The 15,440-nt window shown below is 53.7% G+C and overlaps 5 protein-coding genes across 5 annotated transcripts; 3 read left to right on the top strand and 2 right to left on the bottom strand.

The window, feature by feature from the left end:
* Positions 1–1,195: 1,195 nt before the first annotated feature.
* On the top strand, positions 1,196–2,191 carry J4E92_003314 (uncharacterized protein; the record flags this gene model as incomplete). Its single annotated transcript, XM_051494712.1, has 1 exon — positions 1,196–2,191. The coding sequence occupies one exon, from the start codon at positions 1,196–1,198 to the stop codon at positions 2,189–2,191; it is 996 nt and encodes a 331-aa protein (XP_051355005.1).
* Positions 2,192–2,509: 318 nt separating this feature from the next.
* On the bottom strand, positions 2,510–3,616 carry J4E92_003313 (uncharacterized protein; the record flags this gene model as incomplete). The annotated part of the gene is made up of 1 exon (XM_051494711.1): positions 2,510–3,616. The coding sequence occupies one exon, from the start codon at positions 3,614–3,616 to the stop codon at positions 2,510–2,512; it is 1,107 nt and encodes a 368-aa protein (XP_051355004.1).
* Positions 3,617–6,716: 3,100 nt separating this feature from the next.
* J4E92_003312 (uncharacterized protein) lies at positions 6,717–8,999 on the top strand (the record flags this gene model as incomplete). The annotated part of the gene is made up of 3 exons (XM_051494710.1): positions 6,717–7,089; positions 7,137–8,431; positions 8,478–8,999. 3 exons carry the CDS (start codon positions 6,717–6,719, stop codon positions 8,997–8,999), a joined length of 2,190 nt encoding a protein of 729 aa, XP_051355003.1.
* Positions 9,000–11,608: 2,609 nt separating this feature from the next.
* J4E92_003311 (uncharacterized protein) lies at positions 11,609–12,868 on the top strand (the record flags this gene model as incomplete). The annotated part of the gene is made up of 1 exon (XM_051494709.1): positions 11,609–12,868. The coding sequence occupies one exon, from the start codon at positions 11,609–11,611 to the stop codon at positions 12,866–12,868; it is 1,260 nt and encodes a 419-aa protein (XP_051355002.1).
* A 363-nt stretch (positions 12,869–13,231) lies between these two features.
* J4E92_003310 (uncharacterized protein) lies at positions 13,232–15,304 on the bottom strand (the record flags this gene model as incomplete). The annotated part of the gene is made up of 1 exon (XM_051494708.1): positions 13,232–15,304. The coding sequence occupies one exon, from the start codon at positions 15,302–15,304 to the stop codon at positions 13,232–13,234; it is 2,073 nt and encodes a 690-aa protein (XP_051355001.1).
* Positions 15,305–15,440: the final 136 nt, after the last annotated feature.

The following is a 15,440-nucleotide window of genomic DNA, read 5'->3' as shown; positions in this document are numbered from 1 at the left end:
AGTTCTGTATGACTGTAGGTGAGTATGCCAGAGATCGAGTTTGATTCTACAGCTGCGAGAGCTAACGCTTTCCACACCCTCTTGTTCGAGTCTGCAGCTGGGGATTTGCCGCAAGGTGACTTCTACGCTCAGACTGCATGAAATTCAGGACCGACGCCAAGAATCCGTATCGCAGTTCATCTCTTATCACCACTCCGACTTGCGATCCGAAAGTTTCGGGGTTGGGTAAGCATTTGGTGGCATCGTCCCCATTGCCCCAAAGGCGTAACTCCAGGCCGCTGCACATGGGCCCCAACAAACGCCACACTTCCATCCCCACGGACTCGGCAACAAGTAGCCGCTAAACGAAAGATCTGTAATGCGCATTACGATCGGACAAGACTCGCGCCAGCCTCTGAGAATCAGGTCATTGAAAGGGCCGAACAGTTCGGTGATGTAGCGCAATCATCGGACGGGCGCCCCGGCACCACCTACGTCATGGACTCCTCGAGCAGAGCCGCATCCGCATTGGGGTCAGGAACAACGTCTTTTGCTCCACACAAGCGGCGTCTGGCACATGGAAATCCATATCATTCCGACACGTTCCAGACGCACGTCTCACTATTGCGGACATTTCGGCAGTCCTGCAACAGCGGTGGGATGGTTGGCCGATGCTGTCCGAGGCGTCCTCTGGATTTCGCAGCTCAATATTTCTTTTACAATGTGCAGGTATAGGCTGCATGCTGTGCCGACAACGCGTAATCGCGACGATATAGCCTACATTAATCAGCTGCATCACAGCTGACAACACCTCGAAGATGCAGCATGAGGAAGCGACTATACCGGAATCGGCAGATCTCGAAATTGTCATGCTGGAGATGCGACCCACAAAACCACGTTTTCTAGTGGCGGTCGACGCACCCAATGTGTAAGGCACGGCGATATCCAGACCCTGGACCCAAAGACCCTGTGCATTATCAATACGCGACGTCATGGGGGAGAAGTTTTCGAACGTAGCTCCAGCGACATTCATGGCACATGTAAGAATGAGCTGTAGGTTGGCTCTAATCATATATAACAGTAAGTCGCGGTAGTCTTTGTGAACATAGCAATCAACTTCACATCAACTTTCATCACTTTTGCAACAAGATACCCAAAAGTTTTTCCATTACATCACCTTTCAACGTATACTACATCACAACACACCACCATCAAGATGCCTTCTTTCACCGTCTACAAGGGCTCCAAGGAGAGCAAGATTGTCAAGTCGCAAACCACTAAGCCCGACCTCGAGAACGACCAGGTTCTCATCAAAGTAACCGCCTCCGGTCTCTGCGGAACCGATGAGCACTACAAGGGCGCCGACATGGCCCTCGGCCACGAGGGTGTCGGTGTCGTAGAGGAGCTTGGACCCAACGTGCAGGACTTGAAGAAGGGCGACCGCGTTGGATGGGGTTACGAGCATAACTCCTGCGGCCGCTGCGACAAGTGCCTCACAGGCCAGGAAACCTACTGCAGCGAGCGCCAAATGTACGGCATGGCCAACCTCGACCAGGGCAGCTTTGCTTCCCACTCCGTCCAGCGCGAGGCCTTCGTTTTCAAGGTACCCGATGAGCTCACCGACGCCGAAGCCGCACCCCTGATGTGCGGTGGAGCCACCGTCTTCAACGCTCTGCACACCTACAACGTCAAGCCCACCGACCGCGTCGGTGTCATGGGTGTTGGCGGTCTCGGCCACTTGGCCATCCAGTACGCCGCCAAGATGGGTTGCGACGTCGTCGTCTTCTCCGGATCCGAGAGCAAGAAGGACGAGGCCATGAAGCTCGGCGCAAAGGAGTTCATCGCCATGAAGGGCAAGTCTGAGATCAGCGTCAGCCGCCCTGTTGACGCTCTCCTTGTCACCACTTCTGTCATGCCCGACTGGAAGCTTATGCTCCCTGTTCTCAACAACAACGCCATCATTTTCCCCATGACCGTTTCCGATGACGACTTTGCTATCAACCACATGGCTCTTATCGCCAAGGGTATCACTGTTCAGGGCTCTGTTGTTGCCGCCCGCGCTGTTCACCGCAGCATGTTGGCTTTCTCCGCTCTACACGGTATTAAGCCTATCACCATGGAGTTCCCGCTTACTGAGAGTGGTATCGAGGAGGCAATGGCCACCCTCAGGGATGGAAAGATGAGGTACCGTGGTGTACTCAAGCCCCAGTAGATGGATGGCTTTGGATGGAAAGAAGGTAATGGAAAGGTTAATGAGCGGTGTATGACTAGTAGATACCGATGATAGACTTACGAATCTCATTTGTTTGAACGTATATTATGTCTTTCTTTGAACGTGATGGCTTTGACAGAAGGGAATTTTGTACTACTATAAAGGTTTCGAGGCATTGTGGTTCGCGATGATTCTTTACATGTGTCTAATGTCCCGAAGGTTCAATGTAGTATGCCAAGGCCTCTACAGCCCTCTTAGCAGACTCATGAATCTCCAGCCACGGGTATCTAATAGCCCAAGTCAACGCAAGACGTCCATCTATGCTGGAAACAAGCGGATAAGCACCGGTAGAATATCCCTCGGCTCCATCTTCTGCAAAGCCGAAATAGCAGATCTCACATCCGTAACCAGTGTACCTTCGACCTCAACCACTGCGCTCTTAACCCCCTTTCCATCCTGTCCCCTCGCCTCATTGGTCTGCGGTACGTACGGAGCCAGAAGCGCTTGCAACAGTGCATTACCACTATTTCCTTCGTCTCCTCCCCACTCAGGCAACACCATGTTTGCCTTATCGACATTCCCATCCTCGCTCTTCACCTCCTCAGCACGCACACCCATCTCCCTCTTCCCAGGCACCACCCCACCAACAAACTTGCCAACCTTTCTCTCGTACCGCTCCCTACCCAACTGTGACTCTGCAACACGCAACTCAGCCTCCCACTCTTTGCTCAGCTTCTTCATGGCGTTCTTGAGCAGTTTCTTCTGCGCACCGCCAAACACGGTGAATAATTCCCATGGTCCGGTTTTCCATGTCAGGATGAAGGACTCTCGGGCGGCAAAGCTGGAGGTGGGTGTGTTGTGGTGTTCGATGACGGCGGCGAGGTATTGCTTTATGAAACGAATGGCAGCAGGAGGGATGGGTGCGTGTGTGGGAGTGGTAACCCGTCCGGGGCGGTAGGAGTCTATGGTTCCACGACGACGATCGAGTACTCCTGCTTCACTGTATGCAGAGTTACTCTGGTCGCTTGACTGCGAGTGTTGAGCTAACAGCGCAACGAAGATCGCGGTGTTCCACCTCATGGTGTCATGGAAGCGTTGGAAATGGTGCGTTTGGTCGAGTCGGTAGAACCAGATCGCTCGAGTGATTTCCATACTTTGTTTTTCTCCATCTTTGATGGGCTTGCTCGCGTAGCGGTCGATGGCGGCGCGGTTGTGGAGGAAAAACGGGAGTTGGATATCTGGTGGTATGTTGGCGATATCTAGCGCTCGTGGAGTTTGGTCGAGGATGTCCGCTAGTGTGACTGTGGGGAGGTGGTTAGGCGGTACGCCTTGAAGCTTGTTCTTTAGCAGTAGTTGAAGTTTGGCTTGGTTGTGATTGTCAGGGCCATCAGTCTTGTGCTCGAAGGCAGTGATAGCGTGCGACATCTTGGACTTGGATGCTTGATAGTACGAGAGGGCAATGTATCCAAAGTACGATTATTAAGAATAGTCGGTATTCAGCGCACGTGCGCAGATCCGTTTGCTCGCCGATGGGGAAAATAGGAAGTGAAGGGCGGGAGCTTGCATACCTTCAAACGCCTACACACCGCCGCGGACGGAGGAGCAAACAAACACTGCGTTTCCGTCATCCCGACCCCGCAAGTAGAAGAAGGTTGTCGACTAGAATACCTTTGATATGCTATCTGAACTGCCAAGTTTCTCCTTGGTGCTCCTTTCAGATCGAGTCTTTTCCGGCCTTGATCAGACGAGGATCCGCAACGTTACAACGTACCCATGAGCAAGTCATAGCAGTGCGCTAACGGCCGTGCATAACAGATACCCCAAGCCCCGGTATCACCATACTCATATCGAAAACACATCTATCAGATTTATCACTCTCATTCACCATCATCTTCATTGCCTCCAACGGGAACAACCAAAACCCAAAAGCGGGCAGCACATCCATAACATGGTCTTGCGCTTCGAACTTCGCGGTAAAATAGGAAAGCTTCCCGTCGAGAATCTTGACAAACACGAAAGTATTTGCTCAGGATCTGGTGCCCGTGAAGCGTAACGAGGTGCCTGCTTCCGCACTCTGCAAGTATTCTGGCGTTGCCACGAAACGCATCTCCTACACGCTCCAGGCAGGTTGAAGGGTCTGCTAGCCAGGGACTGGAGATGTCGACTTTAATGATGCGCTGACGCCGGATGGCGGATCGCCATATCAATAGTCGTAGTTGTTTTGGAAGTAGTTGGAAGTAGTGAGAAGGGGTGAAACGTCGGACCTTCGAATGGAATACCTGGATTAAAGATAGGGAATGGAGGTTTTGCAGACATGTTGAGCTATGGGCTCCTGAATGGGCAGTGTAGTGACGGGATATACAAGCACCTGCGAAACGTCCAAAGTTGTCATCACCGATATTTGTATAGAGGAGGCGGATGTACTAGGCATCAGCGTTACAAAAGCCGTGCCGCATGAGGGGCATGATGCAAGCTTTTAGTCGGGTGTTGTGCAGCTAGTGGAAACCCCAGATCTGAGAAACGGGGTTTTCGAAGAAGACGTCCATCGGCCACAGTCAGGTCTAGAGACGAATTGCAGACTCCGACACACAGAATGAAAGAGAGAAGAGAAGGAAATCCACAGACCTTTGGTGCAGCGCGTTGCTAGTCACGTCAGGCAGCTTCATGTCTACTGGTGAATGAAGCTGGAGAACTTGAGTATCTTCTACGAGCATCCGCAATGTTGATGAGTTTCCGTCAAACAAAAGACCACAAAGAACGGCAGTAAGATGGTTGATGCAAGTTTGTTGATGTTGGTCAAACGTGCGGTTACGCGTTCGCGCCCACTTGTTCCAAGGCTGGTGGGGCAGCTCCACCGCTAGGCGCGCATAGGGAAGATGACGATCTTCAGGGTCAGCCCAGTGCGAAAGGTTGGAAGATGAGGCTGCGCAAAGTGTATCGATAGATGTGAGCGGGCCGGAAATCTCTGAGGTAGATGGGCAGATCGCGTGTTTCAGATGTGGGTGAGACGTTCGTTGATCGTTCGCAGACACGCGTTGCGCAAGTGGGCTCATGACGTCTGTCCCATGGCTTGAATGATGATCGTCCGGTGGTACAGTGGTGAGCGGTGGCTGGGTAAACACTTTCAGTCCACGGAGGGCCGATATGGTGGTGGAAACAATGATGTTTAGACTGATGCCACGTGAGGGCATTACGCAAGCTGCGGATGGAGATGCCGTAGTGTCCAGCGCCCAGAAACAGCAGGCAGACTACGCTGCAGTGTAGTCTTGTCCATCTCGATGTGGTGAAGATGGCGCCGCTTGCAGCGAGTCGACGGCTCATTGACCTCGCTGGCCAAGTGCGCCACAGTCAGATGCGGCATGATTGGCATGATTGGCTGGAGAGGCTGGGTGTGGTCTATTTGCGTGCAGCCATCCGCTGGTGCCGAGAGCACGGATGGGGTCGCTGGCCAGACAGTCCAGACTTGGTGTGCCGCAGGATTCCGGATGGCATAATATTGACATCCTTCAGGGAGCGGCAATGTGCAGCGGCCGGGGATGGGCTGGAAGAGTGAAATGTCGGTTTCGCGCGTATACGGCAATAAAATTAGAGGAAATACGAAGAGCTGGGCGGACCTGGCTGGCAGACTTTCAGTCAGCGCGAGAAGAGGCCTAGAGCGTCGTGTTGATTGGCCCGACGAGATTGTTCCTGCGTGCGAGTGTGGCGAAGCAAGTGCCCCTGCCCCCTCGCCCCTGCCTCATCCGAGTGTTCCAGCTTGGTCAAAGAAGAAGGCGCGCGTTCTGGAGCCTGCGAAGACAAAGGCGTCTGGCAGAGAAGCAAGTGTTGACGAACTCAAGAGCAGTAGAGCATAGCGCAGTCCGTAAATGCTCCGACTGTTCCTTGCGATCGCAAACTTGACAGCCGTTGGATGCTCTGAGGCTGGGCGCTGAGCAGGTGCCGCGCGTATTCATCTGGCCCACTCGCCGCGACCGTCGCAGTCTCGCTCCCCTGAAGCAGCCGGCACGCGGTGCATAGACCTCAGCTCCTGCGAGCTGGCATCCTCTTACCATCCGCCCCATCTCCTGCTCTCCTCAGGCACTTTCCAAACACCAGCGTTAGGTGACGACGAGAGCGCGCTGAATCGTTTTTATTGGGTTGCGTGCAAGTGCTGATCGCGCCCGTCCGGTCGTTTACACATATCCCCTTCCTTGTACTAGCCCTAGCGTCGCCCAGCCGCCGACAGACAGGCCTCTTCGCCTCGCTGCTTCCCGGTTTCCCTTCCCCAGTTGTCCTGCGCAACCACCTCTTTCGACATCACCGCCCATTCGTCGCTCCCGACTGCCACTCGCTCACCCGCACCTTCACCCGCAACCCACCCTTCTATTCACGCCTCCAGGACGCAAACGAACCCCATTCACTGTGACTGACGGACTCCCTCGCGCCGCTGGTTTGGCCGACCTCCCTCCGCAGTACTCGTAAGGAGTACGCCCGCGCCTTGAGGCACCTCGCTCCGCGCACCTAATACACCACAACAACACCGCCCGCCATGAAGTTCTCCCTCTCCAAGTCGCTGCTATGGCTCGCAGCCATCGCGGCGCCCGTCGTCTCGGGCGAGCGCATCATCGAATCCAAGTCGCTCAACCCGTGCATGTCCAACTCCAGCTTCTCCGCCACCCTCTTCAACGTCGCATTCACCCCCAGCAACCGCAGTCTGGGCTTCAAGATCGAGGGTATCTCCAACATTGCCGGCAAGATTGAGGCCGACATCGAACTGCTCGTCTACGGATACTCCGCCATGAACGAGAAGCTCGACCCCTGCGGTCAGAAGGAGCTCGAGGGCATGTGCCCAATGAACGCCGGACCGCTGACTATCAAATCCAACATCGACATTAGCCAGGACATCATGAGCGTCATCCCAGGTAAGAAACGTCCAAAGTTGCTGCCCAACCCCCCTAACACCACACAGGCATCGCATACACAATCCCCGATCTCGACGCAGTCGTACGAGTCAAGATCAGGTCTGCAGAGACCCATCAACAACTCGCGTGTGTAGAAGCAGAGCTGTCAAACGGACATTCGGTCGACCAGAAGGCTGTTGCATGGGTGACGGCTGTCATAGCGGGTCTGGGTCTCATGGCATCCGCTATAACGTCTGGACTGGGTCATTCCAACACCGCCGCGCACGTTGCCGCCAACGCCATGTCGCTATTCGGTTACTTCCAAGCGCAGGCCTTCATCGGTCTCTGCGCCGTCCCTCTCCCGCCCATCGTGTCCGCCTGGACCCAGAACTTCCAATGGACCATGGGTCTCATCCGTGTTCAATTCCTCCAGGATATGGCAACATGGTACCAGCGTGCTACTGGCGGAAGCCCGACCACCTACCTGTCCCAGCTGTCGTACATCTCCATTGAGGTCCAGAAGTCGAGGAAGATGAGGCGTGCGCTGGACTTCACCACCGGAGCTGTCGGTCGCCTTATGGCCCGTAGTAACGCTGCCGCCACCGAGGCACAGGCTGGAGGAGACCGCTTGGTTCTCCACGGCATCGAGCGTGTTGGTTTCAAGGCCAAGATCGAAACGACCAACATCTTCTTCACCGGATACACCTTCTTCGTCATCTTTGTCCTCTTTACCGTGATCGGTGTCGTGGCTTTCAAGTACATCTGCGAGGGTCTAGTCAAGGCCGGCAAGATGAAGGGCGACAAGTTCGTCGACTTCCGCAACGGCTGGCAGACTGTGCTCAAGGGTATTCTCTTCCGTGTCGTCCTCATTGGCTTCCCGCAGATGATGATGCTGAGCTTCTGGGAGTTAACTAAGCGTGACTCTGCTGGTCTGGTCGTTCTGGCTATCCTTTCTATGCTCACCATGATTGGTATCCTCGCATGGGCTTCTTCCAAGGTGGTCCGAATCGCCCAACGCTCCATCGCCATGCACAAGAACCCTGCATACATCCTCTATTCGGACCCTGTCGCGCTCAACAAGTGGGGCTTCCTCTACGTTCAATTCAAGGCGGCCGCCTACTGGTTCATCATCCCATGGCTCGGATACCTCCTCATCAAGGCCATGTTTGTTGGTCTTGCGCAAGGTGCATTCAAGGTTCAGGCCATCGCCATCGTTCTCATCGAGGCTGCTCTGCTTGTCGGTGTATGCGTCCTTCGTCCCTGGATGGACAAGAAGACCAATGGTTTCAACATTGCCATTGCTGCTGTCAACTTCCTCAGCGCCTTCTTCCTGTTGATGTTCACCGAGATTTTCAACCAGCCTGTAAGTAGCCCTCACTTCCACCACAATTCCCAACTAACGTTCGTAGGCTATCGTCACTGGTGTCATGGGTGTCATCTTCTTCATCATTAATGCCGCCTTCGCCCTGATCCTCCTTCTCATGCTTCTTGTCTCGTCTGGATTCGCTCTGTTCACCAAGAACCCCGATACCCGCTACCAGCCAATGCGCGATGACCGTGGCTCCTTCATCAAGTCGCAAACCCAGTTGACTACTGAGCTCGACGCCCTCGGTGCGACTGCTCGTGGTGAGGGTAAGGGCACCCACCCATACACCGGATCACGAAGCCGCATTGACGACGATGACGACTACTCTTCCGAAGAGCAGCGCCAAATGGCTGCTAAGGAGGGCGGCTTCAACGAGCACTACGCTGCCGTGCCACCACGGAGCCAGGGCAATGACGGAACTGTCTCACCAGCACCGCCATCCTTCTACGAGCGCCGCAGCCCAGCACCATCATACCGTCCTGGTAGCAATGGCCAAGGTCAACAACAGTACCGACAGGCCAATACCTCAAGCCCATGGCAACGAGGCGCAGGATACGATAATTGACGCCAGAGCGAGCACGAGGAGCAGGTGGGCCAAATCATCGATTCGTATCATCGCTCCTCAGTCGCTCAGCAGCAGCAACATCAAAATCAACAAAACAGGTTCTGAGCTATCTATGCGTTTTGTGCATATCTTGGGTATCCACACCAATATACTGTAATCATCAATCGAAATGGGTTCACATGGCATCAGTGCAGAGGGCGCAATCACACGATTACCCATCATGAAGCCGGCGTTTTCTTCGATCTCTCTGTATCCGGTTGGGCAGAGAGTGGTACTTTTGGGTTTTCCGTTGACTGATCAGCATGGAGGATGATAATACCTATATCCATCTCGTATATATGTAGTCTTTCTACCTCTGGCACTTCATCGGTTGCTCTTTTCTCTTTGTGTCTGGGTGTCCTTATCTCCTTTGTTCAAGCAATGGGCGCAGTGGAAGACTATTACCAATTCCCTTCAGCGTTTCTGTTCGCAGCGTAGTACCGTGGTCCAGCGTAGGACGGACAGTCGATCGGCGGTGGCTCGGTGAGAAGGAGATAGAGTAGCAGAGCAATGAATCGTCGATTATTCAAGTTGATCTATCTTCTCCCTTTGACCTACCGTGGACTTGATAAGAAGCAAATTTGAGCCATGAAAGTTTTGGCTGGAAGGATGGCTAACCCCTAAGTATACAGATCAGATGGTTCGCAGCATGAGGTTTGGTCGGGCTCCACTCTCGTGCATGGCGGCTATTCGAGGTTGGTAGATTGGGCTGTCAAATTTCGCTTATCAGCGTGGTACATGCCTAATCTGGCGTGCGCGATATCAACAGGATGGATCTGAAGATGACTCCCACGTTTCGGTGAACGGGTGGCTTGAGGAATCACCCGATGGGCAGTTAAGCAGTACAAGCTCGATAGCCCCCACATGCAGCCGTGTGCATCTAGCGCAATCTGCGAACTATACGTGCGGTCGATAAGCCCACGCCCGTTGTCCTAGTCTTGGTTCGAAAGCTTGAAGCTCAGCTACGTCAACAAAAAACACTTTATTGAGCTACCGGCATTTCATCCGGGGTAGTTTGTTCACGATGCTTGATGCCGCAAGCGCAGAGCAGGGGGCGTCGGCGGAGTTGCCCCAGTTTTCACAGTAAGCGCTGACGAAAGAAGGTATAACGAAGGTCACGATGCAGGATAAATCTTTTCGGTGATGACAGCATGTAGTAGATGATCTTCAGCCGCTCAGCTCATCTCCACGTTTCGCTGTCATGGTGACTCGGACGGGACGGCAGTCAAAAGATACACCAGCGATGTGAGCCAACGACAGGCTAGCGATAACTCACGATAGCTCCACAGCCTTCACGATCTCATGACTTAGCTGTGACAAGTGCGACAAGTGCCGCAGCCCATCTCCACCAGCCACGGTGTCAATAACGACGTCACAGAAAAGAAGCACCGAAAGTCTCCAGAGAAACTCCGAGCAAAAACGTCAAGTTTCGCATGTCCATCCAAGCAGAGAGCGCGAGGCATGGCACGCAGCCAAACGTGTCGCACACAAAGGCACACCCTGGATGGGGAATGGTGAGGTCGCGCAGCCCAATCAAACCACGCACGCTCACCCAGCGCAGGCCAGTAATTGGGGACCCGTAGCCAAGGACAGCGCGCCATCAGTGCGCTACCGCTCTTAGCCAGCTGCGCGACCACCCGGCTAGGAAAGACGTGTGAATGGGTGGGCTTCTGGAATCACGGAGGTGTTCCCAGGGGATGCGCTTTGTCTCTTCCCCCACCGAATCATCGGCGTCCAACAGCGCTGCCTAAGATTGCTATCGCGTTGGTACGGGTAGGGATTCCACGAGTGCCACCCGTCGTCCCCGGATACTCCGGGGCGCAGCGCGGTTCTTTGCTTATAGACCCGTTTGCAGGTCCCGATCGCTTTTCGACTCATCGACACACAGCCAACAACGCTTTGGCTGCGGGCCTTCCGCACGCGCCGCCCATCGTTTTATTGCGACTATCATCGACAATGCTTCTTACTCTCTAGTAGGTTGCGCGGTAGCCTGCTTGTGGATCCGTCCTCTTATCTCGTGTACCTTTACCTGTAGCACTATACTATCTCCCTTTCTTTGTTGGTTCCCATCTCTCGGTTCCAGACCCAGGTTTGACACGCCCCGTTCAAAAAGAGACGTCCACTCACCTTTTTTGCTTTGCAACGTTTCTTGTCTTGTTTGAGAATTCGTTCCTGTTTCGCATCGTCTCTTCAAGTTCCCTGGACCTTTCCCTCCCGCGCTGTTGCTTCAAGCTTCAGGCAACAGTTCTCCACGCGCTACTCGCACGCTGTAACTCTACCGCGTGACTTGTCAAACTTGAACATCGTCAAGCAACTCTTACTGTAAAACGAACATGGCGCAACTTTCACGGTTCACTTTCCCTGCTTCAAGGGAAGATCCGCCGGCAGTCGAATCATCAGCGACACCACTCACGCAGAAGAGGCAACAACCCCAACTTCACCTGCTGACGAACAGCGCATCAAGCCAAGATCATACGATCGGTGCGTCTGACAAGATATTCTCAAGATCGTTTGCCGTACGAACGCTTTCTACACCACCGACCTCTCCAACAAGGAAAAGATCTGTAACGATGGGTGCGCATGATCCCCGAAGCATGCACAACAGTGGTGCCGACACACCTCCTATCACACCTGGCAGCGCCTCGCATTCCAAGTCCAACTCGACATCGTCCGACTTTCTAAGTTCGTTATCGAGTCTACGACGTGGCGATTCGATATCGTCCCTCAGCCGGCCTCGACTATCACTGGACGAGTCACCACAACCTGGCAGCACTGAACTCACCACCTTCCCGTATCACCTAACGGACTATGAGTTCAAGACGGATGATCGCGGGCGGAAGAAGACCATCGGCGAAGGAGCCTGGAGCGATGTCTTCCTCGCGAAACCATGCCCACCCAAACCAACCGAACAGTCCCCATCACAGCCTCCCTGTGGCCCCGAAATGACTCCACCACTCACCCCAGTCCGAAGCATAGACTCTGGCGTAGACCTCAGTCGACTCCCCGCCACCCCACCTATGTACGCAGTAAAAGTACCAGCCATGACCAGCGCCAAAAAGGTACTCAGCGCAGAAGCAAGAATCCTATCTTACCTCTCCCGCTTCCCAGACGCAGAAAACCACATCGTCCCCTTCTACGGCCTAGACACACGCAACGGTGCCATCCTCCTCCAAGCCATGGACGACACGCTGGAAGGCTGGATTCAGAAGACGCTCAACACGCTCGACGAAGAGGCTCGAGCAGTGAGACTGGCTGAAGTCTTCCCTAGCATCGCACTCGCACTGCTCAACAGCTTGGCATGGATGCAAAACCAAGGATGTACCCACGCCGACATCAAACCCTCCAACATCCTCATCTCCTCTTCTTCCCCCCTATCAACCGCCGCGCCCAAATCCATCTACACAGACTTCTCCTCAACCATCCTCTCCCACCCCTCCGCCACCATCGAATCCTCCGCGTCTCCCCTCGGCGCCGGAACATGGGATTACCTCGACCCGTCGCTCCTCAGCTCCTCCTCTACTTCTCCTCCCTCCGCGACTTCAGATCTCTGGTCCTTGGCTATCACGTTGCTGTTTCTTATCCTAGGTGGCTCGCCATACGATGCGTTCAAGGGGAATAAGTATCAGCAGAGGGAGATGATTAAGGCGGGGTGTCCGCTGCAGGTTATGGGGCATGATGATTTGGGCGTGAGGAATATGAAGAGGGTGCAGGGATTAAGCAGGGATCTTGGATTTGATCTTTTGGGGTGGTTTGGGAGGGTGCTTGTTAAGGATGGGGGAAAGAGGGTTGAGCTGAAGGAGTGGATGGGGGAGTTGGAGGGGAAGCTTTGAAAGGGCATTTTGGCTGGGTTGGGTAGAGGGTTTAGACGCGTTCTTTCTACTTTCTTGGAAGGGTATGTTTTCAATGGCGCTGCTTAGAGAAAGAGAGCTGCTTTCTGTTCTGTGTCGCTGAGGACATTCGTTAGATACCCCCGTTATTTATACTGTCATTGTAATTACATGTCGACGCTGGTCTTGATCAATGTTTTAGAGATCTACCACAATTCTATTCAAGGTCGAAGAAGTCTTCTCACTTCCATCATGAGATCCCTACATGCACAGTGCCTAGAAGAAACTCCATTCTGAATTAACTACTCTACTCTCTCAATCTCACCTGTCCTTCCCTAACCCCATGCTACATCTCTCATTCCACCCTTAATCCAACTTCGTTGTACCAAACAACCTATGCCCCGTATCCGTACCCCCCTTCCCCTTGTACTTATTCACACTCTTCCTCAACGCCACAACCCACAACTCCTTGTCATCCCTCAACATCTCCGCAAACCCATTCCCATCCCCCTTTCCTCCTCCTTCTCCTTCCTTGACTACAACAGCGCCCTCCTGTACCACCCCTGCAACAACCACAACCCGCACTCGTGGACACGCCTCTCTCAACGGCACCATGAACTCCACAATCGACTTGCCGGTATTGATGACGGAGTCGACAAGGATTATCGTACGCTTGCCTTCGAAGTTCTTGGGGTCGATGTCAGAAAAGACCTTCGCGTGGGCAAACGCCGCGCTGGGAAGCGCTTTACTAACACCGAAGGCCATGGGTTCGCCACCGCGCATCAGAGGGATGATCAAGGTGGCTTTTTCGTGGCGGAAACGGTAGCCGTCTGTGACGCCGCCTTGGACGTGAGGGATGGCGATTTCTTCTAAGCCGGTGATGGTGCTTAGGTACGAGGTTGCGAGGTGGTAGCCTACCTGCTCGTGCGCTTTGCGTAGGCTGTGTGACTGCTTTGTAGCATCGCGCGTAGGTGTCATGAGAAGCTTTGCGGAGGGCTGGCTTGTTGCATGCACGAAGCGGGTTGATGGGTCGCTGTGAACGCGGAAGATGTGGTCTAGTTCTGTTTCATCTAGGGCGGCTTTGGGTAGGGTATCGAGATCAAGACGTGGAGGGACGCTGGGTGGGAGGAGGACCTGGAGGGCGGATAGGCTGTTATCGGTGATGGCTTTGGCGAGGGTTTTCTCCATGGATGAGCTTCGGGTGGCTTCGTCTCCTACGATGATGTATGCGCCGTCTGCTTTGTGGAACATAGTCATGTCGAGGGGACTGTCGCCGAAGGCTAGTACTCGCAATTTCTTCTTGTGGAGATGGTCGACGACGGCGCCTTTGAGTTCTCCAGTCACGACGTAGCCGTCTGAGGTTTGTCCGCCTCCGATGACCTTTATGTGCGCCAAATTGTTGCGTTCCAAGACTAGCTCCCATACTCGGCGGATACCACATGTGACGATGAGTGCGTCCACATGCCGTGTGGTAAACCATCCAGCACGTGTGAGCATCTCGATCATATCAGGGTACATCTCAACTTTGGCCGCGACACTAGCACATATGGCATCGAAGTCATCTGCCTTCTCTTCGTAGAGCAGCATGGCCTGCCGGAAGGCTGCATACGAGTAACCACTTTGGAAGACTTCCTTTAAAGGACACTCGGTGGAGCCATCTGGGAGCGTTGTCTCCTTCCAGAACATCAGTCCAGTATCGTGAGGAGCCAGCGTCTTGTCCGCATCCAGCAGAAGCACTGTATCGAGACCGTCTTGATCGCTAAGCGCAGTATCAACGGCCTGCTCAACTGCAATGGTATTCGCAGCCTCAACATGGCCTTGGAAGTTGTTCAACAGTGCTGCGAGTCGCTCTCCAGTTCGTCCCGAAGTTGTGGTTGGCGTCTCAGTGATTGTAGTAAATAGTATACCGTGATCACGGCAGACGGCACGTAATTCCGTTATCTCGGCTTCTTGCCACTTCCGTAGTTGCTCAACTGGAAGTTGTTTGCGCTCTCTGATGTTGTCCTCTTTGGTACGCGTGGCAACGATCTCTGGGTCGACTAAAAGATAGATGATGTGTGTGTAAGTTGCCCAGTCCTTCTCTGTACCCACTCTCTTCGGTCCGTCCTTGTCGCCTGCCTGCCAGAACATGTAATGACCCGCAACAACCCCTGTCTTGGCGTTCGCCTGGCACTCACTGGCAGCGAGGGAGAGGGCTTTTTCGCGGGACTCGTACTGTTGTTTATCCTTCATCTTCTTAAAAGCATCCAATCCACCGTCCACAACATTCTCCAGAAGCGAAGAGCCATCATAGAAAGTGAAGTGTTGGTGTGCGAAGTCGTTGTCGTTCTTCAGTTGCTTTAGCAGATATGATTTGCCGCTTCCAGAGATTCCGTAGAGTCCAATCATGGTGGGTTTGACAGGTTCGGTCGGTCCTGATGAGATTTGAGTGTCGGTCATCTTGTTGAATGTCTGATATTTTAAGGAAGAACGGTAGGTTCATGTGTACGCAGGTAGCTCTACTATAAGTATGGGAATGCGAGTTGCTTGCTGCCTGCGCACGAGAACAGAACATGCTGTGGCAGTCAAGCACGCT

Source organism: Alternaria infectoria, assembly GCF_024043175.1.
Source record: "Alternaria infectoria strain BMP 0036 chromosome Unknown scaffold_4, whole genome shotgun sequence".
NCBI lineage: Eukaryota > Fungi > Ascomycota > Dothideomycetes > Pleosporales > Pleosporaceae > Alternaria > Alternaria infectoria.
This window is presented reverse-complemented; position numbering and strand designations above follow the sequence as displayed.